Here is a 27,650-nt window from a genome sequence, read left to right on the forward strand (position 1 = left end):
CTGTCCTCTTTTCCATTTCTCTATCACTTCATATTCTGACTGCAACTACCACTGTCCTTCTTTCCATCAATCATAAAACCATAGATTGATCTGGATTATAACCAGTTTCAATGGGCACCGGTAAACCAGTCCTCCTCAGCAGCAGCTATCTATGAAAGTTTGTCCACTGTGAAGCAGTCATCCAGGGCTTCAGCAGCAACGAGCTATGAATCCTCATCCACTATGAGGACAGGGGTTGTCTCTTCATCTACCGCTGCCTCAGCCTCATCCAATATCAGGACAGGGGCTATCTCTTCCTCTACCCCTGCCTTAGCTTCATCCAATATGAGGACAGGGGTTGTCTCTTCCTCTACCGCTGCCTCAGCCTCATCCAATATCAGGACAGGGGCTGTCTCTTCCTCTACCCCTGCCTTAGCTTCATCCAATATGAGGACAGGGGTTGTCTCTTCCTCTACTGCTGCCTCAGCCTCATCCATGGATTATGAGACCATGGAGCACTTCCCTCCTCCACCCACTGAACTACTGCCCCAGGAGGTCCCCGAGTGCTGTGACTCTCTCCCGCCTCAGGAGCAGGCTGGCCAACAGAGATACATCTTCAACAAAGAGCAGTACTCCAAGCAGAGGAACCTCAATGAGCTGAAGCGCCTGTACAAGCACATGCACCCAGAGGTTCGGAGGACCATGGAGAAGGATTACTTCACCGACGTCACGGAGATCGAGCAGTCACAGCTGGATAGTGAAGATGAGATGACCGGGGAAGTCCAGCAGGCTTGCTATGTGTTTGAGAACAGTGGTGGGGATGAATGTATGAGCCCTGAGGGAGATTACCTGGAGTGGGATGAGATCCTTAAAGGGGAGGTGCAGTCCATGCGCTGGATGTTTGAGAATAAGCCGCTGGATACCATTAAAGATGACACCCCAGATGAGGATGATGACGTGAAGAACATTGCTGAGCAGGAAATCATTGCAGGAAGTGATGTCAAATACACAGCATGGATGTTTGAGACCCAGCCCATGGATGCGCTGCGTGCAGACACCCCAGACTCCACCGTACAGACAGGGAAATTGACCGAGCTAGCGAGAGGAGATGTACGAACAGCCACCTATCTTTTTGAGACCCAGCCACTGGATTGCCTGAATAAATTCTACCAGGAGGATGAGCAAGCCTTGGAGGTTGTCTTCACTAAAGATATCACAGGAGGGGATGTGAAAACAGCCAGGTATCTGTTTGAAACTCAACACTTGGATTCCCTCAGCCACACAGAGACCATTGAGGAGAGCCACTTCTTGAACCTGAAGTCAGAGCTTGAGGAGATCAAAGGGGAAGTGAAGACAACCACACGGATGTTTGAGACCCAGCCCATGTGTGTCATCAGGGGCAACTCTGGAAATATACTGGAGATCACCGCCATCCGCAGGGAGGAGATGGAGAAAGGAGACGTAAAGACCTCCCGCTGGCTCTTTGAGACCCAGCCTCTGGACATGATCAACAAAGACCCTGCCAAGGTGAAGCTGATCTGTGGAGTCTCCATGGAGGACAACTCCCAGGGAGGCGTGAACCGGGGGAGGTGGCTGTTCGAGACAAAGACACTGGACTCCATTAAAGACGAGGAATGGCAAAGCATCAGGCAAAAGGAGGAGATTATTGGAGCAGATGTACGGAAGCACTGCTTGGTTTTCGAGACACAGCAGATGGATACTCTGAAAGACAATGCCAATGCCAGACCTTTACCCTCAGAGGAGATTGTAGGAGGTGATGTGCGATCAGCAAAACATCTGTTTGAGACAGTGCCAATAGAGAACCTGAAGGATCTGGCTGAAGTAGGGAAACTTCAGAAGATGGTTGCGTCCGAGGAGGAGAAGGGTGATGTTAGACATCAGAAGTGGGTTTTTGAAAGTCAACCACTTGAAAACATAAGGGAGGAGAAGAAGGAAATGACACGCACTATAAACCTTGAAGAACTTGATAAGGGCGACGTCACAAATCACAAGGAAAGATTTGAAACCTTGGATTTAAGCAGATGTGAGGGGGCACAGAGAATCCAAGTTGAAGGTGTTACCAGTGGGTCTGTGAAATCAAACAAAGTAATTTTTGAATCCACCCCGATGTATGCCATGCAAGACAGCGAGGGACACTACCACGAGGTGAAAACCGTGCGACGTGAGGAGATAGTAAAAGGAGATGTTCGCAGCTGCAGGTGGATGTTTGAAACACATCCTATCGATGAGTTTGAGGAAAGTATCAATAAATTCCAGATTATAAAAGGTATATCAAAGGAGGAGATTGAATCGGGCGATGTCAAGACTGCCAAGTGGTTATTTGAAACTCAACCCCTCGATGGTATTAAACATTTTAGCAACACTGATGAAGATGAAACTAAGACAAAGGAGAGTGTTGAAATTGAGAAGGGTGATGTGAAAACCTGCAGGTGGCTGTTCGAGACTCAACCAATGGATAATCTGTATGAGAAAGCAGATAAGGTGAGGAATGAGACTGAGGTTGAGGAGGTCAACAAAGGGGACGTCAAAACATGCACATGGCTCTTTGAGACTCAGAACCTCGATAACATCTGTGACCATTCCGAGTCCGAATCGGAGACCGTTCTCAAAACCTGCACTGTCAAACAAGAGGACGTCCAAGGCAAAGATGTGCATCACGCTCGCTTCCTCTTTGAGACAGAGAACCTGGAGAACCTCACAGGGGAGGAGAGTGGTGCCTTCAGGAGAGTGACTAAGATTGATGTCCAGTCTGGAGATGTGTCTAGGATGAAGTTTCTCTTCCAGAATAGGTCTTCAGACATCATGACCTCAACCTCAGCTGAAACGATGCATAAGCTGAAGACCCTTACGGCGGAGGAAATTCAGAAAGGAAATGTAGTGAACAACATGTGGCTTTTTGAAAACCAACCTATAGACACTATCTGTGAGGTTACAGAGGGAGCCAAGGACACTCGCACCGTAACCGATGTGCTGGGAGGAAACGTTGGTCAAGGACGCTTCGTTTTCGAGACTTACTCTCTCGATAAAATCCAAGAGGAGTCCACCGAGACTGAGATGTCAAAACTCCAGAGCATCATCAGGGACGATATAGAGAAAGGGGATGTGAAAAGCTACACCATGATGTTTGAAAATCAGCCACTGTATGCAATCTGTGACAAAGAGGGCCACTACCATGAAGTTACCACTATGACAAAGGAAGAAATCATGAGCGGAGATGTGGTGGGGGCACGGTGGTTATTTGAGACAAAACCTCTGGATTCAATAAGGGACACAGACGACGTCTATGTCATCAAATCTGTCACTGAGGAGGACGTCCAGAAAGGTGATGTCAGCACGGCCAGGTGGAGGTTCGAAACACAACCTCTTGATGAAATCGCTGAGGACATGAAAATGTTGACTAAAACAGTTGAAGATATCCAGGGTGGTGATGTGAAGACAAACAAACACCTTTTTGAGACAGATGAACTGTCCCAGAAGTATGTTAGAACTGTTAGCGTGAGTGAGATCCAAAAAGGGGACGTCAGGACTGCCTCGTGGATGTTTGAAACACACAGCATCGATAAGATCCGTGGCGAGGTCTCAGAATATGATGAAATGGAGACCGTGACAAAAGAAGAAGTGATGAAAGGAGATGTCAAACAGTCTGTGTGGCTCTTTGAAAAACAGCCGCTTGACAGCATTAAAGAGTCAGACGGAACAGAGACTGTTGTCACCCGGGAGGAGATCCCACAAGCAGATGTAAAGACAACAACATGGCTTTTTGAAACCACTCCTTTAACCAAATTTAATGAGAACAGTGTAGAAAGAACTGAAATAATGGGGAAGAGCATCAAAGAGACCCTTGAAGAGCTGTATTGTCAGAAAATGGTTGACTCACAAGGGATTCTCATTGAGACGGATGAGATCGGAGATGTCAGAATGGCAAAATACAGACTCTTGAACCAAGATGCTCCAGAAATCCAGAAGGAGGAGGTGATCAGAGGGGATCTGAACAACATCATGATGAACCTCCTAAACAGACGAGAAATGACAGAGACAGGGATAGTCATAGACCAGGACGAGAGAGGCAACATCAACACAACAGTAAAACAGCTATTCAACCAAGAAAAGGGATTCAATGTTGAGAAGGAGGAAATCCTCAGAGGCGACATTCAAGAGGCCATCAACAACCTACTGAAGGAGGAGGGCTCCTCAAAACGTGGAATTCTGATTCAAGAAGATGAAAAGGGAGATGTGCGAATGACTATATACTCCCTCCTCAATAAGGAAGACGGTGGTGGCATTGAGAAGGAGGATATCATCAAAGGCAATGTCAGTAGGACCCTTCACAGTCTCTTGTCCAACCCAGGGTCAGAGGAATCTAAAAGGATAAGGGTGGAAGACACGGAGAGGGGTAACGTTAGCTTTTACTCCACCTGTATTGAATCTGGGGCACTGGATTACCTCAAACAACTCCAGTTTGAACCTAATGAGGAACAAGAACAGGCGCAGAAGGAGCGTATCATTGGCGGCGACGTTATGGAAACCAAAATGACACTAAGGAAGAATCAACAGCAGATTGAACGCACAGTAGCTGAGGACGATATTGTCCCGGGTGATGTCAACAACACAGTGAAGGTGTTCATGATGGAACCTGCTCTCTTGCTGGACAACCTGCAGAAGGAGGAAATTGTCAAGGGAGATCTGAGGGCAGCACTGGACTCACTGACCAAAACTATTAGCAAGAGAGTCGTGATAGAGAAAGAGGAAGTGGTGAAAGGGGACCTGCACACCACTCTGAGGTCTTTGGAGGAGGCTCAAAACCAAGCCAAGGAAATGGAAAAGCCAGAAATTGTCCGAGGTGATATCCGAGGAGCCCTCCAATCATTAGAGAAATCGTCGACCACCAAGACTGAGGTAACTGTTGAGGATTTAGTGCCCGGCGATATCAAAGGCACCTTGAAATCACTTGAAGAGGCTAAGCAGGCAGTGAAAGAGATGGAAAAGGAGGAGATTGTAAAGGGAGACATTCATATTGCGCTGAAGGGTTTGCACGAGGCCTCGAGTGAGAAAAAGCTTTACCAGCACCAAGTGAGTGAACAGGGGGACGTGAGAGGCACAATACAGCTGTTACTAGAACCATCCACATCCCCCCGAATGCAACGCAGGGGAAGCACTGAGGGAGATGTGAAGACCTCCATAAAATGCCTCTACGAAGGGCAGGGGCAGGACCAGGATGAGGAGCAATCACAGATGGAGAAGGAGGAGGTGATAAAGGGAGATGTTAAAGGAGCCATAAAGAATCTGATGCAGAGAAAAGAATATTCAAATCGGAAAGTACGAAAGTATCCTCCCAGGAAAGCTCCTAGAGCTCATGTGAAAAATCCATTACCCACACAGCAAGTGATGGACCATGAATACTCAGATGTGGCTAAGAATGAGAACGTCACAGTCAATCTAGCTCCTGCTGTGAAAAACCTGTCTCAGAGTCAGAGCAGTAAATCACAGGACACCACACAAAAGCACACTGAGACGTACACCGAGAACAAATCAGTGAAGAGCAGCAAGACCCTCACCCAAGAGGAACACTCTATGACAACACAGGTCCAAACAGTAAATATTGTGGAGGACTCACAGCAGGAACATGTAAAAGAACAGACTGAAGTTAAAGAACAGACAAAGAGTGTAAAACAGAAAATGCAACCCCCTCCTAAGCACATGATCATAAAGAAGAAAAACCTGACCAATCAGATGACTGATAATATATCAATTAATCAGATGACAGAGATTAAAGCAGCCAATCAGAGGACTGTGAATAAAGCAGCCAATCAGATGACTGAGAATAAAGCAGGCAATCAGATGATTGTAAATAAATCAGCCAATCACATGACTGAGAATAAAGCAGCCAATCAGATGATTGTAAATAAATCAGCCAATCACATGAGTGAGAATAAAGCATCCAATCAGATGAGTGTGAATAAATCAGCCAATCATATAACTGAGAATAAAGCAGGCAATCAGATGATTGTGAATAAATCAGCCAATCATATGACTGAGAATAAAGCAGTCAATCAGATGATTGTGAATAAATCAGCCAATCATATGACTGAGAATAAAGCAGTCTCAGACATAAATGTGACGAAAGAAACACAGAGAGAAACACAAGTCTCAGACATGAACGTGACAACACAGGTCAAAACAGTCAATATGTCTGAGTCCTCACAGCAGACACATGTTAAAAAACAGGCTGTGAAACAGAGAATACCACCACCCCCTAAACCCATCTTCATAAAGAAGAAAAACATGACCAATCAGATGACTGACAATGCATCAACGAATCAGATAACTGAGAATGAAGCATCCTCAGACATACATGTGATGAAAGAAACTCAAAGCACATCTCAAACTAATATTGTTTCAAAGCAAACACAGGAAACAAAAACAATGAAACAGTTGCAAACGACCGTGACAGAACATAAGACTGTTACACAAAAACACAACGTCAAAAATCTGAATACAAATTTCCGGAACCTGGATGTGAAGAGAAAAGGTATGATAAAGAAAGGGACGCCTGAGATTCATTTCCCTCCTCCTCCCACGTCCCCGCCTCCACCCTCTGAGTCTGAGATGTCTCTTCCTCCCCCGCCCTCACCAGTGGCAGGCAGCCCAATGTCCATGTCATGCCATAGCCCAATGTTTCCCACATCCCGTCCCCTGATTATGAGACAGGACAGTGACCTTCCGCCTCCACCTCCTCCACCCCCAGCAGAATGCGGGGAGCCTGACTTTTTCCCTTCTCCCCCACCCCCACCCTCCGAGGCAGGGCAAGACTTTCCTCCTCCTCCGCCCTCACAGCAAGAGCTGAACTCAATGCCACACCAAGTGCCTACACCACCACCTGGAAAGCCATTTAAAGCTAGGCCTTTATTCAAAATCCCAAAATCTGAGCCACCCAAGAAACCAATACTGGTCAAACCAAAATGGCAGAAAAAGCAAGCAGTACCACCACCGCCTCCTCCACCTCCTCAGTCAATGACAGTTCAGACAGAACTAAAAGAGGAAGCAGTAGTCAAGGAAGTCAAGAGTGAAATCGGTTGTAAACAGGTGGAAACTACAAATACTACCAACACACAGGTTCAATCTGATTTTACAGTGTCCATGACTAAAATCCCTTCACCAATCCCAGTGGCAAAACCACAACAGGAAGAGTTGCCACGACCACCTAAAAAGGTATTCATCCCTCCAATCAAAATACCCCCACCTGCAGAGCCTGCCCCAGTTGCAAAACCTAAACCGTATGCCAGTAAATTCAAAACCCCACTGATGCTTGCAGAGGAAAGGTATCGTGTGCAAAGAGAGGAGGCTGAGAGAAACAAGTCACAAGACACAACTCCCGCCACTTCGCGAGTCACATCTCCCACCTCTCCTCCAACTAGTATGATGCAAATGATGGGCTCAACCAATGTTGCAAATGAACAACACTCAGTTGCACACAAAACAGAGCAGTCAAAAGTGACCTCAGAGGTAACACAGGCTGAGGAAACTCAGTTTAAAAGCAAAGTATGCATTTCATCACAAGAGCCGCCCATGAAGAAAGCTCCATCACATATCCCCCTGAGCAAACCTTTGATCTCAGTGGGGGAAAAGAAATCAACCTCTGGATCTGGAAATATTTCCTCAGATAAGAAACTTATTACCACTGATCAGTCCTCTATGGTCTCTTCTGGGAAAGAACACGCCTCATCTGTTGCCTCCAGAAAACATCAGGCTGTTTCCACTGGCGAGCATCAGTCTGTTTCCTCTGGCAAGCATCAGCCTGTTTCAGTCCCTGCTGCTCACCCTCACCATGAGTCCCACATTAAAGTCCATTCTGGCGCTAATGTGATTTCATCCTCAGTAGCTGAGCAGCAGAGTGGTATGAATGCTAGCTCACGGTCTATCATCTCCACTCAGAGCATTGTCCAGGAAAATGTACATCTTCAATCCCAATCCGCCGTCACATACGAAGCAGAGGAGGAAAATAATACTGACGCCTCTCTCACACAGAAAGTTAAAAAAAATCCATCTCAGCCCACCAAAATCAAAATTCCAAAAGTGACACCAAATTTCAAGGTGAGAACTGTGAAGTTGCCGACAGAGAATGAGAAGGAGAAAAGCGAGGTGGTGGAAAAAGATCAACGAGCAGTGAAAAACGAATTACATGTACATGAAATGGGTATGGAGACTATTTCTAAGAGTGAGACCAGAGTAGTTCAGGAGAGCACGCAGACGGCCACCAGTAGCTCAGCAAAAAATGAAGTAAAGGTGGCGACGAATGTGATACAGGAGAAAGCTGAGGAGGTTGAAAAAACTGCAGCTGCCAAGGAAACAAAGCTGGAGATCCAAAGGACGACAAAGGCAAAGCAGAAAGGCATTAAAGTCCCTTTTCCCAAAGAGCCAAAGCTAGTTCCCATGCCAGTAGCTCAAGCTCCAGGGCACTGCCACATATCTGTCTCCCATAGTCAACAGAGAATGCAGGAACAGCACATTCAGAAGCAGGAGCAAGTGATTGTTAATGCGAGAGTAGTTCAACAGAGCTTCCAGAAGCAGGAACAGCAGGTTCGCACACAGAAGCAGCAGGTCAAGTCTTTCCAACAACAAGGAGAAGTAAGCAAAATGCAGCAGCATCAGGAGAGGTCGAAGGCAGAGTCTACGGATGTCTCCGTGAACATTGCAGGGAAGGCAGCAGCACAGACAGAAGCAGCTCAATCAATGGCGGAAAGCTCAGCTGAATCAGTGGAGAGCACAGATTCAGAGAAATGTGTAATGGTACAGAAGCTGCTATTTAACATTAAGCAGCTTCATCCAGGGAAAATGGATTCAAACTCAGTGAGGACCATACTTAGTGGGGTCCCTGACTGGTTGATGAGGGCGGAGGAAAAGCGTGATTTAACACAGGTTGCTGTTCATCAGAATAAGAAGAAGCTCACAGAGATCATTTTCCATGTGAGAAACCTAGCACAAGCAAAACTTGTAAACTTAGAAGGACAAATGGCAGCCATGGCAAAACAGGATAGAGAACCAGCACCTGCATCATCACCTGCACCACCAACTACACCAGCATCTGAAAATAAAGGATTTGGAGGAGCAACAGCCAAGATATCTAAAACAAGCATTGGCTCATCAAGAGTCGAAACCCATAAGAAAGTGGTTGAGGAGAAGAAGATCTCTCGTGAGAGCAAAAAGCCGGAGCTGACTGAAGTAAAAGGTCCTGATCCCAGAGTTCCCTCTCCTATGCTTGAAACGCGAACACCTTCACCTACCTTCATCAGCATTGAATCAGTGAGGAGAACAGACTCACCCCTCATGGTGACCCCCTCACCTCCTCCGTCATACAGGTCTGGTGCCACCCCAACCCCACCACCTCCCCCTCCCCGCACCCCTACCTCTCGGTTCTGTAGGGCCACACCCTCTCCCACCTTGAGCAGCTCAGAGAAGTTAGCCAAGTTGAAGGACACCACTGCGAAGCTCTATAGGGGCATGACCCCTCCCCCACCCATGCCTGAGTTTCTGACCACAGAGCAAGCCTCTGACAGAGAGGATTCCCCAGCGCTGATTGAACCTGAGATCCACATGCAGACACAGGAGATGGAGACTGGGACGACGACTCCGGATGTGGCTGATATGGATGACTCCATGATGACTGTCAGAGACAAGAAGTTCTTCTTTGAGGAAGCTCAGAAGGCAGAGGTGAGCAGGACATACAGGCGGAAGGACCCCATTGAAATCCCGGAGCGCCTGGGTCCAGAGGATCTAGAGGAAGTTCCTGAGGGTGTGAATATAGACATAATGAAAGAGGATCTCCCTAGGCTTGACCTGTCAAAGCTGGTCAATCAATTTGAATCACCACAACCAAAGCTGTTCATCAGAAAAGATCCCATGATCATCACAGATAGACTGGGAAGTGACACTGAAGATCCAGAGGCAGACCCCAAAACGCCAAAAACTGATGAAACATCTGCCTTCAACATCAAGGCCATCAAGAATGCCTTTGACTTGGGTGATCATAATGCTCTCAAAGAAGTGAGAGAGAAACAAGAGGAGAGAGAGAGGAGAGAATCAGAGTCTGCCGAACCGACGGGCCATTCCGAAACAAAGTCCGTCACTGAGGAGTTCTCTGGCATGGATGAATTTGGCAACATAACAAGCGGGGTGAGGAGCGAGACCAGCACGCACTCTGAGAGCCACATGTCCCGCCCCCTCCCTCCCTCCTATGCCGACGTGGTGAAAGGGACGGTTGAAGAGATGGCAGTTCCTGTGAAGGCCGCCACAGAGGACGTACTGAAGAGCTTCAACCAGTCCTGGGCCGAAACAGAGAGTGTGTTCCAGAATCTGGGATTCAGTGTCTCAGAACAGAGGACATCACAGATTGTAACACACCAGCAGGAGACTGTCGTGACGGGTAAACCAACGCGTGGAGCATGAGGGGAGACTAATAGAGAGTGATGGTGTGTTTAACATATTTTTGTGTGAAAGTAAAAAATATTAACAGTGCCTTCAAATTCAGCATTAACGTTTTGCATCTGCACTGTTTTTAATTATGCATTTCCCCTTTGTTGTTCTTCTTCTTTATTCTTATCTGACAGACACTAACACTTCTAAAGCATAATGAATCTAATGGGTACTGGCAGTCTGTTTAGAATGCATTAAAACACAGCAAGAGCGTGCCTCATGATATGCTTGTCTACAGGGGGGTGGTTTTGTTGATGCCTAAGATACTGTATAGAGCTATTTTTGCAAAAAGGAGCGATGGGAAGTTATAGATTAATGTTTTCATGCTTCTGTGAGGATGTGGTTGCATATTTTTTATTATAAACTGGGTGGTTTGAGCCCTGAATGCTGATTGGCTAATACCTATGGTATAATAGACAGTATACCAAGGGTATGACAAAACATTTATTTTAACTGCTCTAATTACGTTGGTAACCAGTTTATAATAGCAATAAGGCACCTCAGGGTTTGTAATATATGGCCAATATACCACGGGTAAGGGCTGTGTCCAGGCACTCCACGTTGTGTCATGCTTAAGAACAGCCCTTAGCCGTGGTATATTGGCCATATACCACACCTCTTCAGGCCTTATTGCTTAAGTATACACTACTGTTCAAAAGTTTGGGGTCAATTAGAAATGTCCTTGTTTTTTCCATTCAAATAACATCCTTTTAAAAATTTAACTAGGCAAGTCAGTTAATAACAAATTCTTATTTTCAAAGACGGCCTAAGAACAGTAGGTTAACTGGGCAGAACAACAGATTTTTACCTTGTCAGCTCGGGATTCGAGTCCAACACTCTAACCACTAGGCTACCTGCCACCCCGAAATTGATCAGAAATACAGGACAGACACTGTTAATGTTGTAAATGACTATTGTAGCTGGAAACAGCAGATTGTTTTATGGAATATCTACATAGGCACGTTGTGTTAGCTAATCCAAGTTTATAATTTGAAAGTGCTAATTGATCATTAGAAACCTCTTTTGCAATCATGTTAGCACAGCTGAAAACTGTTGGGCTGATTAAAGAAGCAATACAACTGCTCGGCCTCCGACCACAAGGCACTACAGGGTAGTGCGAACCGGTCTAAGTTTCCTGCAATCCAAGACCTCGATACCGGTGGTGTCAGAGAAAGGCCCCAAAAATTGTCAAGGACTCCAGCCACCCTAGTCATAGACTGTTTTCTCTGCTACCGCACGGCAAGCGGTACCGGAGCGCCAAGTCTAGGTCCAAGAGGCTTCTAAACAGCTTCTACCCCAAAGCCATAAGACTCCTGAACATCTAGTCAAATGGCTACCTAGACTATTTGCATTACCCCCCCCCCCCTCTTTACACCACTGCTACTCTCTGTTGTCATCTATGATTAGTCACTTTAATAACTCTACCTACATGTACATACTACCTCAACTAACAGGTGCCCCAGCACATTGACTGTATCGGTACCCCCCTGTATATAGTCTCGCTATTGTTATTTTACTGCTGCTCTTTTATTACTTGTTACTTTTATCTCTTATTCTTATCCATATTTTTTGAAACTGCATTGTTGGTTACGGGCTCGTTGGTAAGCATTTCAATGTAAGGGTGACACCTGTTGTATTCGGCCCATGTGACTAATACAATTTGATTTGATTTGATTTTGATTAACATCAGCACAAACACCATCTTTATGAGGCCTGCTTAACTTAGCTTGGTAACATCTGTATGTTGGTGTGTGTTATGTCTGTCTTGGTTAAGTCACATTTGGCAATGCAGCCTACTATACAGTACATAGGGAGATGCTCCCGAGTGGCGCAGTGGTCTAAGGCACTGCATCTCAGTGCTCGAGGTGTCACTACAGACCCGGGTTAGGGGAGGGTTTAGCCGGGGTAGGCCGTCATTGTAAAATAATACTTTTTTCTTAACTGATTTGCCTCGTTAAACATTTTTTAAATGGTAGACTACTGTATGTCACCTTTTCTAAACCCTTTAAAGATTATGGAATGAACTACACAGATTTGTGAAGCATCTGTGTGGTGCTTAGCAAGATGTTACTGTATACAGTGAGGGAAATCAGTATTTGATCCCCTGCTGATTTTGTACGTTTGCCCACTGACAAAGAAATGATCAGTCTATAATTTTAATGGACTGATCATTTCTTTGTCAGTGGGCAAACAAACAAAATCAGCAGGGGATCAAATACTCTTTTCCCTCACTGTATATGCTACATAAAGCCTTCATAATATGTAGTTTGTTTAAAGTGAGAACCCTTTTTTCATTTATTTCATACATTATTTACAGTCCAGTAGGTTTACTGATAATAACTAATTATTAACTAATAGTGTTGATATGTTAGTGTTAACTAATTTTGCTTTGTTGTCACTTTTGTTATTCCTGAAAAGGTAAATAAAAGAATGACCTAACACTATCTTTCTATTGCAGAAAATTCGAGTTCCAGAGTCCGAACTGTGCACGGTGTGTCGGAAGAGGGTGTATCCGATGGAGTGTCTGGTCGCAGACAAACACAATTTCCATAAAAGCTGCTTCCGCTGTGAGCACTGCAGTGGCAAACTAAGGTAAACCACAAACCTTGACTTATAACCAGTACAAATAATAACAACTATCTTATTTCAAATGTTGTCTGAATACTGTAGCAACAACATTTTGTCTTTCGCAGCCTTGGCAACTACGCCTCTCTCCATGGACGAATGTACTGCAAGCCACACTTCAAACAACTGTTCAAGTCCAAAGGAAATTATGACGAAGGATTCGGACAGAAGCCTCACAAAGACCTTTGGAGTGCTAAAAATCAAGAGTATTCCATTGAAAATGAAAAGACTAAGCTAAAATCACCGTCCCCTGAAAAACTAGATTCCAGAAATTCCACAGCCAGGAGCAGTGTCAGTTCGACGAAGATAGAGGTACCACCTCCACAGGAAAAGGAAGTGAGCAAATCACAGGATGAAAACAAAAAGCCCACAAGTAAGATTGCGGTTGTATGGCCCCCTCAAAATGATTCTCCCAAGAAAGTGTTCATGGTGGAGGACGAGGTGAAGCTGGTTAAACCCTCATGGCCCCCCCAGGATAGCTCTCCACAGACTGACACCGATGCCCATAAAAGCCAGATCAATGAACCTTCATTAAACGACAGCCCTGCTATAAAAACACAAAATTGTCCTCAAGAACCTGGATGGGAATGTGCCGTTGTAACTGTAGAAACTCCAGCAGAGAAGAAGGCTTTGACAACTCCTGTAGACCTAGTAGAGGTACCAGAGAGTACTCCCACCCATGAACCCCCAAGAGACAGTGGCATAGAGGTAGCTGGGAAAGTGGAACCCGATGTGGAAGTGACACGCGAGGTGAACGAGGAAGGAGCTGTGGAAAGTGGGAATGTGACAGAAAAAGATGAAAAGGAAAGTGGAGAGAAGGTAGAGGATGTGAGAGTAAATGGGCATAGCGGGGAGGCTGAGGCAGAGAACTCTTATAAAGAGGAGAAGGAGAAAATGGAGATAGTAAATGGCAGTGAGGAGGATAAGGTCAAGGTCACAATGATAGATGGTGAGGCATCAGGTGAGCCAGCAGTAAATGCGAACTCCAACAACAACAATAAAGGACAATTATTATTTGACCATGAACCAAAGTTCAAAGTGCATGATGACTACAAAACGGAAGAAAGAGATGTAATACTTCAGTCCACAGAACCAGCTGCTGCTGAAAGTGATTTTAAGGAGGGCATATTCGGGGATGAAGAACTAAAATGGATGCCAACCGACGTTCTAGACATGGCGCAGAGGGAGGACGATTTTGTGACAATGGGTGCCAAATGTATGGAGGCCACAGACGACAGTCTAGGTGAACATGTCTTCACAGAGGCGACTCAAAGTACATTTTCTTTTGAAGCGGAACCAAAGATTAGCACCTCTAGCTTCCTGGAGGACATTTTTGCTGGTCTGGATAACAGTTCCATCCTCCTGTCTGATTTCAAGTCTGACCTCTTCAGTGAGTCTGTCAGTGAGAGGCCCTTGGTGTCATCTCTGGACGACCTTTTGGATTTTGGAATGGAGTCAAGAGGAAACACAGATAAACCCAAAGACGGGCGGAATGGGGATGAACCGCTTGACAGCTTTGCCATGAAGGATGTCTGTGCACAGGGGATAAGCAACATGCTGTGGAAAGATGATTATGACTCGCTGTCAGTGGAGGAACAAATCAAGAGGAACAGATATTATGACGAGGACGACAGTGACAACTCCTAAATCTGATAACATGTAATCCATGATTCTATCACTTAATTAGTCAATTCAGTCCTCATACAATCCATAATTTCATTTCTGTCTGTGGAGAGATGAATCAAGCTAATATCACAACTTCCCTATAACTATTTTGTACTGTGTTTTAGAAATGATATCGATGCTCTTTATTACAATATATAGATTTGATCTTGCTGTTTAAAAGCACCTGGTGTGCAGTTAAAAAAAGATCATAAAGGGATTTTCTGTTCCATGTTTTTCTGTATACATTGCTTCTGATATTTTAAAACCATCAAAACAGAACATATTCATATTTTTCAAGACATTCATTATACTTTCTTGCTACAGTATAAGGGTTTTCGATTTGCTTGGTTTGTTGGAAAGAATGCCTGTGAGGTTTAATCTTCCGAGTCTGATTAAAGATTATTTACTTTTCCTATTCTATTGTTTCTACATTAGTAATGTAGTTATTAATAAAGACTTGACATGTTTCTGGTACATGACTTTTTAATCAGTGGGGGGGAAGAGATACTAAGGTAAACATTGTGTGTAGATGTGTAGTTTGGTCTACAGTCTGTATGGTTGGCCAGCTGGGATCTCTTAAGTTAGAGCCATATTTATTTCCATTGAGGGAGCCAGAGGGTTGTAGGAGGAATACCGATTTTAAAATGTACAGTGCCTTCAGAAATAATTCATACCCCTCAATTTATTCCACATTTTGTTGTATTACAGCCTGAATTCAATATATATATATTTTTCTCACTCATCTACACGCACTACCCCATAATGACAAAGTGAAAACATGTTTTTTAGACATTTTTGCAAACTTATTGAACATGAAATACAGAAATATCTCATTTACATAAGTGTCACGTTTCTTCAAAATCGAACCCAGAAGCAGACCAGGACAAGGAGAGTAGGAAGAAGGTGAGTATTTATTTACAAGTGAATGTGAGTGGGTAGATACATCCAAGTGGCGTAGCGGGCAGCGGTGGTGAGTTGATGGGAGTAAATAGGTGGATCCAATGGGGAAGCGGAATCCTCCGATGACCAGGCGGGAATGGGGTAAATGATCCGGGTGAGTAACTGAAGACAGAACAAACGGAGGTAAGTTGAAGGCAAGCAAGACGTACAAAACAACAAAACAAATTCTATCCAACTTGAGGCTGATACTATGGCACAACATACTGTTCATGGCTAACGATCCGGCAGGGAATGGATGTCAGGTCAGAGCTCTTGAAGGGGAGAGGTGATGATCAGGACAGGTGTGCAGATTACTGATGGGATACAGGTGCGGGTGAACATCGATCTCCCAACAAGCTAATCTGCCCGGCAACCAGACAGGGTGCGTTCCAGGACACCGGAAACATACTCCAGGACAGAAACACAGGCAAACACAGACTCAGGAAGCGGGGTTCGTGACACATAAGTATTCATACCCCTGAGTCAATAAATGTTAGAATCACCTTTGGCAGAGATTGCAACTGTGAGTATTTTTGGGTAAGTCTCTAAGAGCTTTGTACACCTGGATTGTACAATATTTTCCCATTATTCTTTTATAATTCTTCAAGCTCTATCAAGTTGATTGCTGATCATTGCTAGACCAGCCATTTTCAAGTCTCGTCATAGATTTTCAAGACGATTTAAGTCAAAACTGTAACTTGGCCATTCAGGAACATTCAATGACATCTTGGTAAGCAACTCCAGTGTAGATTTGGACATGGGTTTTTAGGTTATTGTCCTGCTGAAAGGTGAATTTGTCTCCCATTGTCTGTTGGAAAGCAAATTGAACCAGTTTTTTCTCTAAGATTTTGCCTGAGCTTATTCTGTTTCTTTTTATCCTAAAAAGCTATTTAGTCCTTGCATATGACAAGCATACCCATTACATGATGCAGCCACCAGCATGCTAGCATGCTTGAAAATATGAAGAGTGGTACTCAGTGATGTGTTGTGTTGGATTTGCCCCAAACATAGCACTTTGTATTCAGGACAAAAACATTTCTTTGCCACATTTTTTCAGTATTACTTATGTGCCTTTTTGCAAACAGGATGCATGTTTTGGAATATTTTATTCTATACAGGCTTCCTTCTTTTCACTCTGTCATTTAGGTTAGTATTGTGGAGTAAATACAATGTTGTTGATCCATCCTCAGTTTTCTCACATCACAACCATTGAACTCTGTCACTGTTTTAAAATCATCATTGGTCTTGTGGTGAAATCCATGAGCAGTTTCCTTCCTCTCTGGCAAATGAGTTAGGAAGGACGCCTGTATCTTTGTAATGACTGGGTGTAATGACTTGATACTAGAGGTCGACCGATGGCCGATTAATTAGTGCCATTTTCAAGTTTTCATAACAATCGGTAATCAGCATTTTTGGACGCCGATTATGGCCGATTACATTGCACTCCACGAGGAGACTGCGTGGCAGGCTGACCACCTGTTATGCGAGTGCAGCAAGGAGCCATGGTAAGTTGCTAGCTAACATTAAAAAACAATGAATCTTAACATAATCACTAGTTAACTACACATGGTTGATGATAGTACTAGTTTATCTAGCTTGTATTGCGTTGCATATAATCAATGCGGTGCCTGTTAATTTATCATCGAATCACAGCCTACTTCGCCAAACGGGTGATGATTTAACAAGCGCGAAAAGCACTGTAGGTGCACCAATGTACCTAACCATAAACATCAATGCCTTTCTTAAAATCAATACACAAGTATATATTTTTTACCTGCATATTTAGTTAAAAGAAATTCATGTTAGCAGGCAATATTAACTAGGGAAATTGTGTCACTTGTGTTCTGTGCAAGCAGAATCAAGGTATATGCAGCAGTTTGGGCTGCCTGGCTTGTTGCTAACTTTGTGAAGACCATTTCTTCCTAACAAAGACCGTAATTAATTTGCCTGAATTTTACATAATTATGACATTACATTGAAGGTTGTGCAATGTAACAGCAATACTTAGACTTAGGGATGCCACCCGTTTGATAAAATACAGTTCCAAATTTCACTGAAAGAATAAACGTTTTGTTTTCGAAATTATAGTTTCCGGATTTGACCATATTAATGAAATTAATACACAGAAATTCTGTGTGTTTATTATATTATAATTAAGTCTATGATTTGATATTTGATAGAGCAGTCTGACTGAGCGGTGGAAGGCAGCAGTAGGCTCGTAAGCATTCATTCAAACAGCATTTTCCTGCATCTGCCAGCAGCTCGTCGCAATGCTTGAAGCACAGCGCTGTTTATGACTTCAAGCCTATCAGCTCCCGAGATTAGGCTGGCAATACTATAGTGCCTATTAGAACATCCAATAGTCAAAGGTCTATGAAATACAAATGGTATAGAGAAAAATAGTCCTGTAATTCCTATAATAACTACAACCTAAAACTTATTAACTGGGAACATTGAAGACTCATGTTAAGAGGATCCGCCAGCTTTCATATGTTCTCATGTTCTGAGCAAGGAACGTAAACGTTAGCTTTTTTACATGGCACATATTGCACTTTTACTTTCTTATCCAACACTGTGTATTTGCATTATTTAAACCAAATTGAACATGTTTTATTATTTATTTGAGACTAAATTGATTTAATTTAAGTTCAAATAAAAGTGTTAATTCACTATTGTTGTAATTGTCATTATTACAAAAATATATAAAAATCAGCCAATAAATCGGTATCGGCTTTTTTTGGGTCCTCCAATAATCGGTATCGGTATTGGCGTTGAAAAATCATAATCGGTCGACCTCTACTTGATACACCACCCAAATTCTGATTAATAACTTCATCATACAGAAATGGATATTCAGCGTCTGTTTACACCTCTACCAAATCTGGGCCCTTCTTTGCGAAGTATTTAAAAACCTCCCTGCACTTTGTGCTTGAATCTGTGCTTAAAATTCACTACTTGATCGAGGGACCTTCAATATAATTGTATGTGTGGGGGTACAGAGATGAGTTAGTCATTCATAAATCATGTTACCCACTACTATCGAACACGGAATGAGTCCATCCAACCTATTATGCAATTTGTTAAGCACATTTTAAATTCTGAAAGGCTTTTCATAACAAAGCTATTGAATACTTGACTAACATTTCAGCTTTACATTTTTTATTAATTTCAAAACATTTCTACAAACAATTCCACTTTGACATTATGGGGTATCAATTTTAAATTCAGGCTGTAACACAACAAAATGTGGAAAAAAGTTAAGGGGTGTGAATACTTTTCCGAAGGCGCTGCAGGGCTCTGTCACCATTACTAGCAGTTTTTTTCTATCCCAATTTTGGAAGACTTTTATATTTAGCAAAGCAAAATGGCCACACTGTGAAATCGAGTCATTAGTTAATTTAGCCTAAAACTGTCTAATTCCAATTGTCTGTTATGAGGAGCATAATATCCATGCAAACTCTACAAAAATATACATTAGCCTACCTCAAACTTCTCAGATTTTGCAGTGCAATTCCTTGAAACCATCGGTCATGCATTGCAAATGTGTTTAGCAGCAATGTCAGTCAACCTTGCTAAAGAAAGTGGAATCCTCACTTCCAGACGGATTGATTGGCTACTATTCATTTCGCAAATTGTCCTGATTGGACAGCTCTCTTGTCAGCTGCAGTACCGCATACAGTCACTATCATGTCTCCCCCACTGCTTTCTCGCGGTGAGATCAGATGCGGAGCCCAGCGCAGGACGGACACAGTTTCAGCACCACTTGTCTTGGTGGGATGTAGACAACGAGACTGGTAGGTACAAATGCTTTGTAAACTGAATCCTATTGCTGCTATTTGTGTTTATTCAGTGGCGACAGCCCGCAACAGCTGACTGAACACTTGGTACAAGCTTTCGTCGTCATTCAGCCTTTTTATTTCGTGCATGCGACTACTTTGTGGTTAGATTATAATCGTTTCGTAGTGACAGTGCAAACCATTCGGTCGCTGCTTCTTTGTGTTTAGAAATGCATCGTCTGTTGTTTGCTGTTGTCCTATTGGCTTTGCCCTCTGATGGACCGTCCGGGACTCCAAAGGAATGTTCTGTATTTAAGAGTGCGTCTCACATTAGCAGTGATGCTGCGATGTTTTGTGGTCCAGGATTGTCGGCAGAGTTGATGTAACCTACGGCTTTGATGCGAAGCGAACCAAATAGCTATGAGTTGAAACCATTTTATTGCTCCTGCTTGGAGTGAATTGCGCAAGGCTAGCCTACATGTTTATCTAATTTTGAACTTAATATCATATTGTTGTTTGTTGATAGAGGCTATCATACTGAGCACATGCCTCAAGAACAAGTCCACTAGCACTTACTGCATGTCATCCACATACTACAGGGCGTTCAGCATAGGGACATACATTACAATACAACTACTGTTTTAAATACCACACATAGGCTACACTAACAGTATATTTTACTCAGAATCTCCCTCATCAAGTGAGAACCTATAAGTCCTGGGAGGCAAGGATTCATCATATTCAAAGCATAAACACATTAACTATGAATTGTTTCTTAATATCAACTTTGCATAGGCAAAGTATATTCACTTTTTAATTATTGATTTTCCTTTTAAGTTTTGGTGATAGCATCTATGTTTCGACACAATGTAATTGCTATACTTGAAAAATAGGTATTTAATTATTTCAGAGGGAAGGAGAGGACATGCAGTGTTGATCTAGAGGCATCTGTTTGCAGTAGCTAGGTTCAACGCACTTGTTCTACCACAATGACCTTGCACATACAAAGCCAATAACTGCATGTGGACAACAAATGTTACATAGCCAAAAGTAGGTCGTTGATCTGTTTACTGTGCAGGACTAGAGTATCACCACTGTTTACCATTTAGGTGTAGTATACACAAGCATGACAAAGTAAATCGGAGCAAGACTGAACCGCCTCCGTTTTTAGAACTGTTGATTGTAGCAAATAGGGCATAGTGACCATTTAAGCTGTAGCGTCTTGTCATTCTGTGAACAGTGTGTCTAAACCTCAGGAAATCTATTGACAGAGACGTATTCTAACAGAGCCTTTGTGGGGCGAAACGCCATAGATCTCAAAGGCTTTTTCACTGTGCGACTGATCCTTTTTTGAAATTACACTGCTGTTTGAAGTTGCTACATCAATACTTTTCACACTTGCTTTTCAGAGAGTAATGCTGTAGCAGGAAGCATAGTCCATATTGTGTACGCGCAGCCTCTCTCTCTCGACCTTACAGTGCCTGGTCGTTAATTCCCCCGGTCCTGCCAAAATTCCCTCATTTAAGCCTGCGTTCTGGCATCCTACCAGTAACTGATATTTTACGGGTGAAAAAAAATGTCCCATTTAATTTCAAACATCCTCAGTGCCCCATTTATCTAATTTGACAAGAAAGGCAGCAGTTGAATCTCAATTAAACAATGACATATCAAAACGGGTATTTTAGACAGATGGAAGCTTTAAATGAGGAGAATGATGAAGGTTGTAGAAGAGAAGAGAGAGAGGAGGGGTCTTTATATGTACAAGGGATTGAGATGCTGAATTGGTTTGATCCATCTAAACACTGTCATATTGACTGATCTCAATAATATCATACTTATCATAATTGCCTATTCTACTCTACTGCATTGAAAGATTACGGTTCCTTCAATAGCGATCATGGGCTATTGATCAAACCGAAATCGCCATATTTCACCTGGCTGTACCCTACAGCGTCTATGTTCACGTTTGCATTACCTTAGATATAGATCAGTGGTAAGTCAATACAGTAAGTAGCCGTGTGCTGTCAGCAGGCCGTGCATCGGTCAAGTGTAATAGTAACCCCGTAATAGCCTTGGATGCAGATTCCCTTACGTTAACAGCGGTGGTCGACTGGGAAGCAACGATGTGCCTGAGGAAACATCCTGTGCATTTTCTTTTAGAAGCACTGACTCCCATCAAATGTATTGCAATATTGAACGTGTACCGTCCCAGGTCTTATCACAACCCCTCTTATCTATAAATAGCTACTTATCTTTTACCGTAATCCCTGTCCCATTGACACTGGTGAGGAGAAGCTCCACCGTACCCTATGCCTTAACTCTCTGAGGGGCATTTGATTGCGTGTTTATGGTCCTTCTCTCCACTTGCTACTTGCTTAAGATTCATTGTATGCATTGTTCCATTCGTGTAGGGAACATGTAGGTCTACATCTAGGATGTATTTGACTTGAGAAATTGATCCTTTGAACTATACACTGCAGAACAATGCAACAGTGTACTGCCACAGTTCTAATGGAATGGAATATTAAATGCTCTTCTACCCACAGGGATAATATAATAGCCAACAGCTACATATTCTTAATTACATGTGTGTGCTGTGGTGGAATGTTATTTATAAGAATCTACAAGGTTAATAGTTCATTCAGGAGATCAACACTATGTGACAGTGGTGGATGGCATCGATAAGAGAACAATAGAAATGTGGATCACAAAATATCCGTTTACACTGTTCCCAGGTCATGTGCACTTCAGCGTTTGTTGTTTTTCTTAGCAAAGCAATTTAAAAGGAAAATCTGTGTTGTTGCATGTTATTACGGTAAACGTTTTTCTTTTTTTTCCCCTCAGGGGAATATTTATCTCTTTCAAGTCTAGCCGGCCTGAGCTTGTCAAATGCCAATGTTGTTTTGTCCAAACAGAAGCAGCTTGAAACAGTTGCCATTTTATTAACACCTTGAGGATGTCTGCATATTGTGTCAGTATTTGGGGTTGTTTTAGATAAAGGCCTTTTAAAAGCCTGCTGGCAGGTTGGTTTAGTAATGGGCCTAGCAGGAGCATAAACTCTCCCTGTTAAGTGTCCTCGGCTGTTTACAATAAATACAGTTCACCCCTTACATTTGAATTAATATGACTTAGAGTGTCATTTATTTGACTATTCTTAGAAAAAAGGGTTCCACAAGGATTCTTCGGCTGTCCCAAAAGCAGAACCCTTTTTTGGTTCCAAGTAGAACCCTTTTTGCTTCCAGGTTGAACCCTATTGGGTCCCATGTAGAACCCTTTCCCAATAGGGTTCTACATGGAACACAAAAGAGTTCTACCTGGAACCTAAAAGGGTGGTGGATGGCATCGATAAGAGAACAATAGAAATGTGTATCGCAAAATATCCTTTTACACTGTTCCCAGGTCATGTGCACTTCAGAGTTTGTTGTTTTTCTTATCAAAGCAATTAAGGAAAATCTGTGTCGCTGCATGTTATCAAGGTAACCAAAGGGTTCTTCAAAGTGTTCTCCTATGAGTACAGCTGGAAAGCCCTTTTAGGTTCTGGAGGGCCCTTTTAGGTTCTAGATAGCACCTTTTTTTCTAAGACTGTACCTGTAGTCTGTTGGCTATATATTATTTTTGTGACAACGTTTATGTGGGACTATATTCTGCTTAAAGCAATGGTTCACTTGTTTTGCCATAGTACTCTATGTGTTGCTGCTGGTAATGTCATTTGTGTTTGTTATACCATGCATAAAAGGCACTAGTCTTGTGTAGTCTAGTCTTAATATGAACCACAGTACAGCTATAATACAATTCCTCACATTTCCTTTAGGGATTTTCATTCTCCAAGCGTCTCCAATGTTTTCATGCTGATGTGATTTGACCTGTGCTGTTCTCCTCTATACAGAGTCACTAACAAATGCAACTGTACATTTCATCCGTCTCACTCAATGCTCGGCCGTGATCATCTTTGTCATTGCCGTCCAGAGTTTATTGGATCACTAGATAATCCCTTTAGCTATGACAGTCACACATGGCTCCCGTCCTGCTTGTGCTTTCCAAGGCCCAAATGTGACAGCAGCACACAATCAGTCAACCACAGTGACAGTGTTACCATTTTTGTGTTTTATTTAATTTGACACTTTCATAAAATATGCTGGCTAGACACATTTGACATTTAGCAGGTGCTCTTATCCAGAGTAGTGAGGGCATATATTTTCGTACTGGTCCCCCGTGGGAACCAAACCCACAACTCTGGCGTTGCAAGCGCCATGCTCTACCAACTGAGCCATACAGGACCGCCATGTTGTATACCAGAGTGCAGAGTTGATTGTGTTGTACTGTATCTGAATGGTCGTTGTATCAGTGATTATCCTAAGCCAGGCTATAGACACAAGCATTGTTTACCATATTTGTTTACAAGAATGGCAAATGGCCCTGAATGGCAAACACAGCGTTTTTATCCTCCGTAAGCATTGTAATGGCAGACGTCCACATTCATTTTCTGTGAAACAATTGAACAGCGTGTGATGTGATGCGAACGTGTCGGAGCCGAGCGGAGCCGAGCGGCTGTCACGCCAACACCACAAACACATCCGAGGTTGACGAGGTGAGCTACCGCCATCGGAAGAATTGGTAGCAATGCGATGTCTAATGAACGCAGCGACACAAACTCAGTCCATTAGCTTTCCCAATATAATCCAACGGCTGATTATGTGGGGGATCTGAACTGTAAACTTGCAGTTGCAGTCTTCCTTTAAGTGCTTTAGACAGAATGCGAGGACCTTTAGGACAAAGGTTCCTCTTTAACACGTCCTTGGAGAGAGTAGAGCTGGTATCACGGTGTTCGGCAGCCAATCTGGGACAAGAGATAAAGAGGAGGCAAGCGCACCACGATTCCACCCCATCAGCAGCATCAGCAGCCGCAGCCCACTTTGTTTTCTGCAGCCCTGCCGCCACCACAGCCGGGACTGAACGCCGACTCTGGTCCATGCTCTGCGGTGTCGGTGTGTGGATCTACAGTACATGAGCAGCCTACTGAGCATAGGCCACCGCACCATTGTTAGCTGTGAGAAGGGAAGAGCTCCAAGCTCTGAGAGTGTCTCATGGGTCTCGGGTATAATTGGGTTCTGCTGAAGGGCATTTGCTGGTTTGCCAACTTGGCCACTGGAGGGGGACGGCTCCCAGCTCCCCTGGTCAAGTGGATGATTGGATTTGCGCTGCAGTAGTCATACACGAGAGGGGCCTTCAGGGGAACGAGTGGTCCCCTCGCTGCCTCCTTGTGTTAAACTTTGGCAAGTGCCCCTTTTCCAACAATAGCAGCTGTTGAATCTGCTCCTATATTTCCAGTATGTGGAAGTTGATATGTCCCACCCACACCACATACATTATGTCTCTGGTCCTGTGCCATTTAGAAAGGGAGGGTCAGGATCAGTGCGCCATTAGAACCATTTAAGCTCTCAATTGTTTGTTTTTTAATCCTCCTAGAGCACAGCACGGCTCCAAACTCATGATGGGCCTGGGTTAGAGGTCGAGAGACTGAGAGAAAGGGAGGATGAGGAAGAGGAGGTGTGGTCCATGCATGTTACTTTACATATCTGAAGCCATGTACAGACCGCTATAGCCCCCAGATGCCACATTGAAGGATTATGGCTTGTTGGAAGGACGTGCTACATTTAGATGTGATTGGGTTGCCTTGTTCACGTTGTCAATTCTAGTTTGTTTCCACTCTGTGAGTCTGTGAACAAAACAATATTACAGCTCAGTGGACTACAATGTTCCATTTGAATACTCATTTGTTCACTCCAATAGGCTATGCACTACACAGGAGGTTGGTGGCACCTTAATTGGGGAGGACGGGCAAGTGCTAATGGCTGGAGCGGAATAGGTGGAAAGGTATCAACAAAATCAAACACAAGGTTTCTATGTGTTTGATGCCATTCCATTCGCTCCGTTCCAGCCATTATTATGAGCCGTCCTCCCCTCAGCAGCCTCCACTGATGCACTATTCTGATTGTTTATACAGTATATAGGATGGAGTAGACCTAACAGTATTTTTTTTATTGCAAACAGTAGTTAGATACAGCCCACGCATGTTTCATTTTCCGTTATCCTCTGAGATCTGCATGTCAATTTGACATTTGCCTTCCCCTCAGAATTATGCCTCTCAAATTGATTTTGAAGGGAGGCAGGTTTAATATGGAACTGTCTGATCCCTGTCTTATCCCCGATGACCACATGACCTACTAGTACTAGGGGATTTAAACACTCTATGAATCAGAGGTGCTCTATAAAGGCTTTGACTGACTTTGAAATGAACCCAACGATTGAAGATCACTTTTGAAAAAAAACACACATTGAACACACATAGACAGGTGTTTTCTATGAAAAAGAAAATGAGAGTTATTTGTAAATATTAGGGATCCCCATTAGTTCCTGCCAAGGCAGCAGCTACTCTTCCTGGAGTTTATTATGGATCCCCATTAGTTCCAGCAGCTACTCTTCCTGGGGTCCAAACACATTAAGGCAGGTATATCACACATAAAACAAAAGATTAAACAGTAGATCATATAACATTATTACATCATTACATATCTACAAAATGTATAATACCACCATACAACGTTATTTCAAGGTACGTTTGTGTAGAGTGCTAGCATTTGTGTGCGTATGCATGTGTCTGTACCTGTGTGTTAGTCTCCTCACAGTCCCGCTGTTCCATAAGGTGTGTTTTTAAAATCTGATTCTACTGCTTGCATCAGTTACCTGATGTGGAATAGAGTTCCATGTAGTCTGTTCTGGACTTGGGGGTTGTAAAGGGTCCTCTGGTGGCATGTCTTGTGGAGTATGCATGGATGTCTGAGCTGTGTACTAGTAGTTTAAACAGACAGCTCGGTGCATTCAGCTTGTGAACACTTTTTACAAAACAAGTAGTGATGAAGCCAATCTCTCCTCCACTTTGAGCCATGAGAGATTGACATGCATATCATCAATGTTAGCTCCCTGTGTACATTTAAGGGCCAGCTGTGCTACCCTGTTCTGAGACAATTGTAATTTTCCCTCTTTGTGGCACCTGACCACACGACTGAACAGAACTTCAGGTGCGACAAAACTAGGACCTGTATGACCTGCCTTGTTGATAGTGTTGTTAAGAAGGCAGAGAAGCACTTTATTATGGACAGACTTCTCCCCATCTTAGCTACTGTTGTGTAATGGGTAATGGGAAGGGGTATCACCCCCCCCCCCCCCTCTTTTTTCTCTGTTTACCGTAGTTAGCTAGGTGAGATGAAATAACTGGAAGAAAGCCAATGAGCAAAGTAATGCACAGCTTTTCCCAGAGCATATTAAGGGAGGGAGTCAGACTCCCCAGCTACAAATTTGACCCAAAAATGTCTTCTTTTGGTACCACTCTGTCCTATAGATATAATTACAGCATGGTACTCATTTTGCCTGTTTTCCAAGTTGTTCATTTTACCAAGGATTCCAACTTATTTTTTTGGGACAGTGAAGCTAAAATGTGTACAGTGGATCCTCCTTTAAAAGTTTTGTCATACTGCAGCACACCTTGTGGGCTGCTGCAGCATTCTGTTGCACGTTATTTATTTTGTCAGACATTTTTCTGTTTGACCACAAGAGGGCATCTTTGAGAAGCATTTGATAGTCTTCCATATTGGTATTACCAGAGAATTGAAAACCTTTTTTGTAATAACATAGTATATGGGATTGATTTTAAGAAATTTGGCTTAATTAATTTGATTAATATTATGGTGTTTTTATTCCGAGAAAAACGAAAAATGAAACCCTCAGGGTTTCTGTTAAGATGGAATGGACAATATGACGCTGTACAACGTGACGGTCGGGAGTAAGCTACACCATAAAAGGATTGTAGGATTCTAAATTAATATCTATTGGGCATATCAAATTTTCAGTTGAGCGTATTTGCTCATTGCCTTCTCTACTTCTCTACTGGAAGTTGATGCTGTTGCTATGCAACCTCTTGCTAGCTAGTTAGCATAACAAATGACTAGTTAGAGATTTTTTTACTTTGGGTGTGTTCTTAAATTCAATCTGGAGTGCCTGTGCTCATAAATTCAGAGTATTGTCAGGTTGTCAGTTTGTAAATTCAGACCGTTTCACTCTCGGAGCGCACACTGGACATTTGGGCCGAGGAGTAGGGTAGATTTGAGCGTTCTGGCC

The 27,650-nt window shown here is 43.3% G+C and overlaps 2 protein-coding genes across 4 annotated transcripts in view; both read left to right on the forward strand.

The window, feature by feature from the left end:
* The window catches only part of LOC109890589 (xin actin-binding repeat-containing protein 2), a 52,684-nt gene extending 37,458 nt beyond the window's left edge, over positions 1-15,226 (forward strand). For all 3 annotated transcript variants that reach the window (XM_031792513.1, XM_031792514.1, XM_031792515.1), the window contains 3 exons: positions 85-10,420; positions 12,929-13,062; positions 13,164-15,226. In XM_031792513.1, the coding sequence (XP_031648373.1) occupies positions 85-10,420; positions 12,929-13,023 (10,431 nt within the window). In that variant the 3' untranslated portion in view covers positions 13,024-13,062; positions 13,164-15,226. The remainder of the gene's footprint in view (positions 1-84; positions 10,421-12,928; positions 13,063-13,163) is intronic.
* Positions 15,227-19,397: 4,171 nt separating this feature from the next.
* Positions 19,398-27,650, forward strand: part of LOC109879435 (beta-1,3-galactosyltransferase 1) — a 124,099-nt gene continuing 115,846 nt past the window's right edge. Inside the window, exon 1 of the mRNA XM_020471607.2 lies at positions 19,398-19,493. The gene's annotated coding sequence lies outside the window, so the exon portion shown is untranslated. The remainder of the gene's footprint in view (positions 19,494-27,650) is intronic.

This window comes from Oncorhynchus kisutch, linkage group LG16 (genome assembly GCF_002021735.2).
Source record: "Oncorhynchus kisutch isolate 150728-3 linkage group LG16, Okis_V2, whole genome shotgun sequence".
In the NCBI taxonomy this organism is placed as follows: Eukaryota; Metazoa; Chordata; class Actinopteri; order Salmoniformes; family Salmonidae; genus Oncorhynchus; species Oncorhynchus kisutch.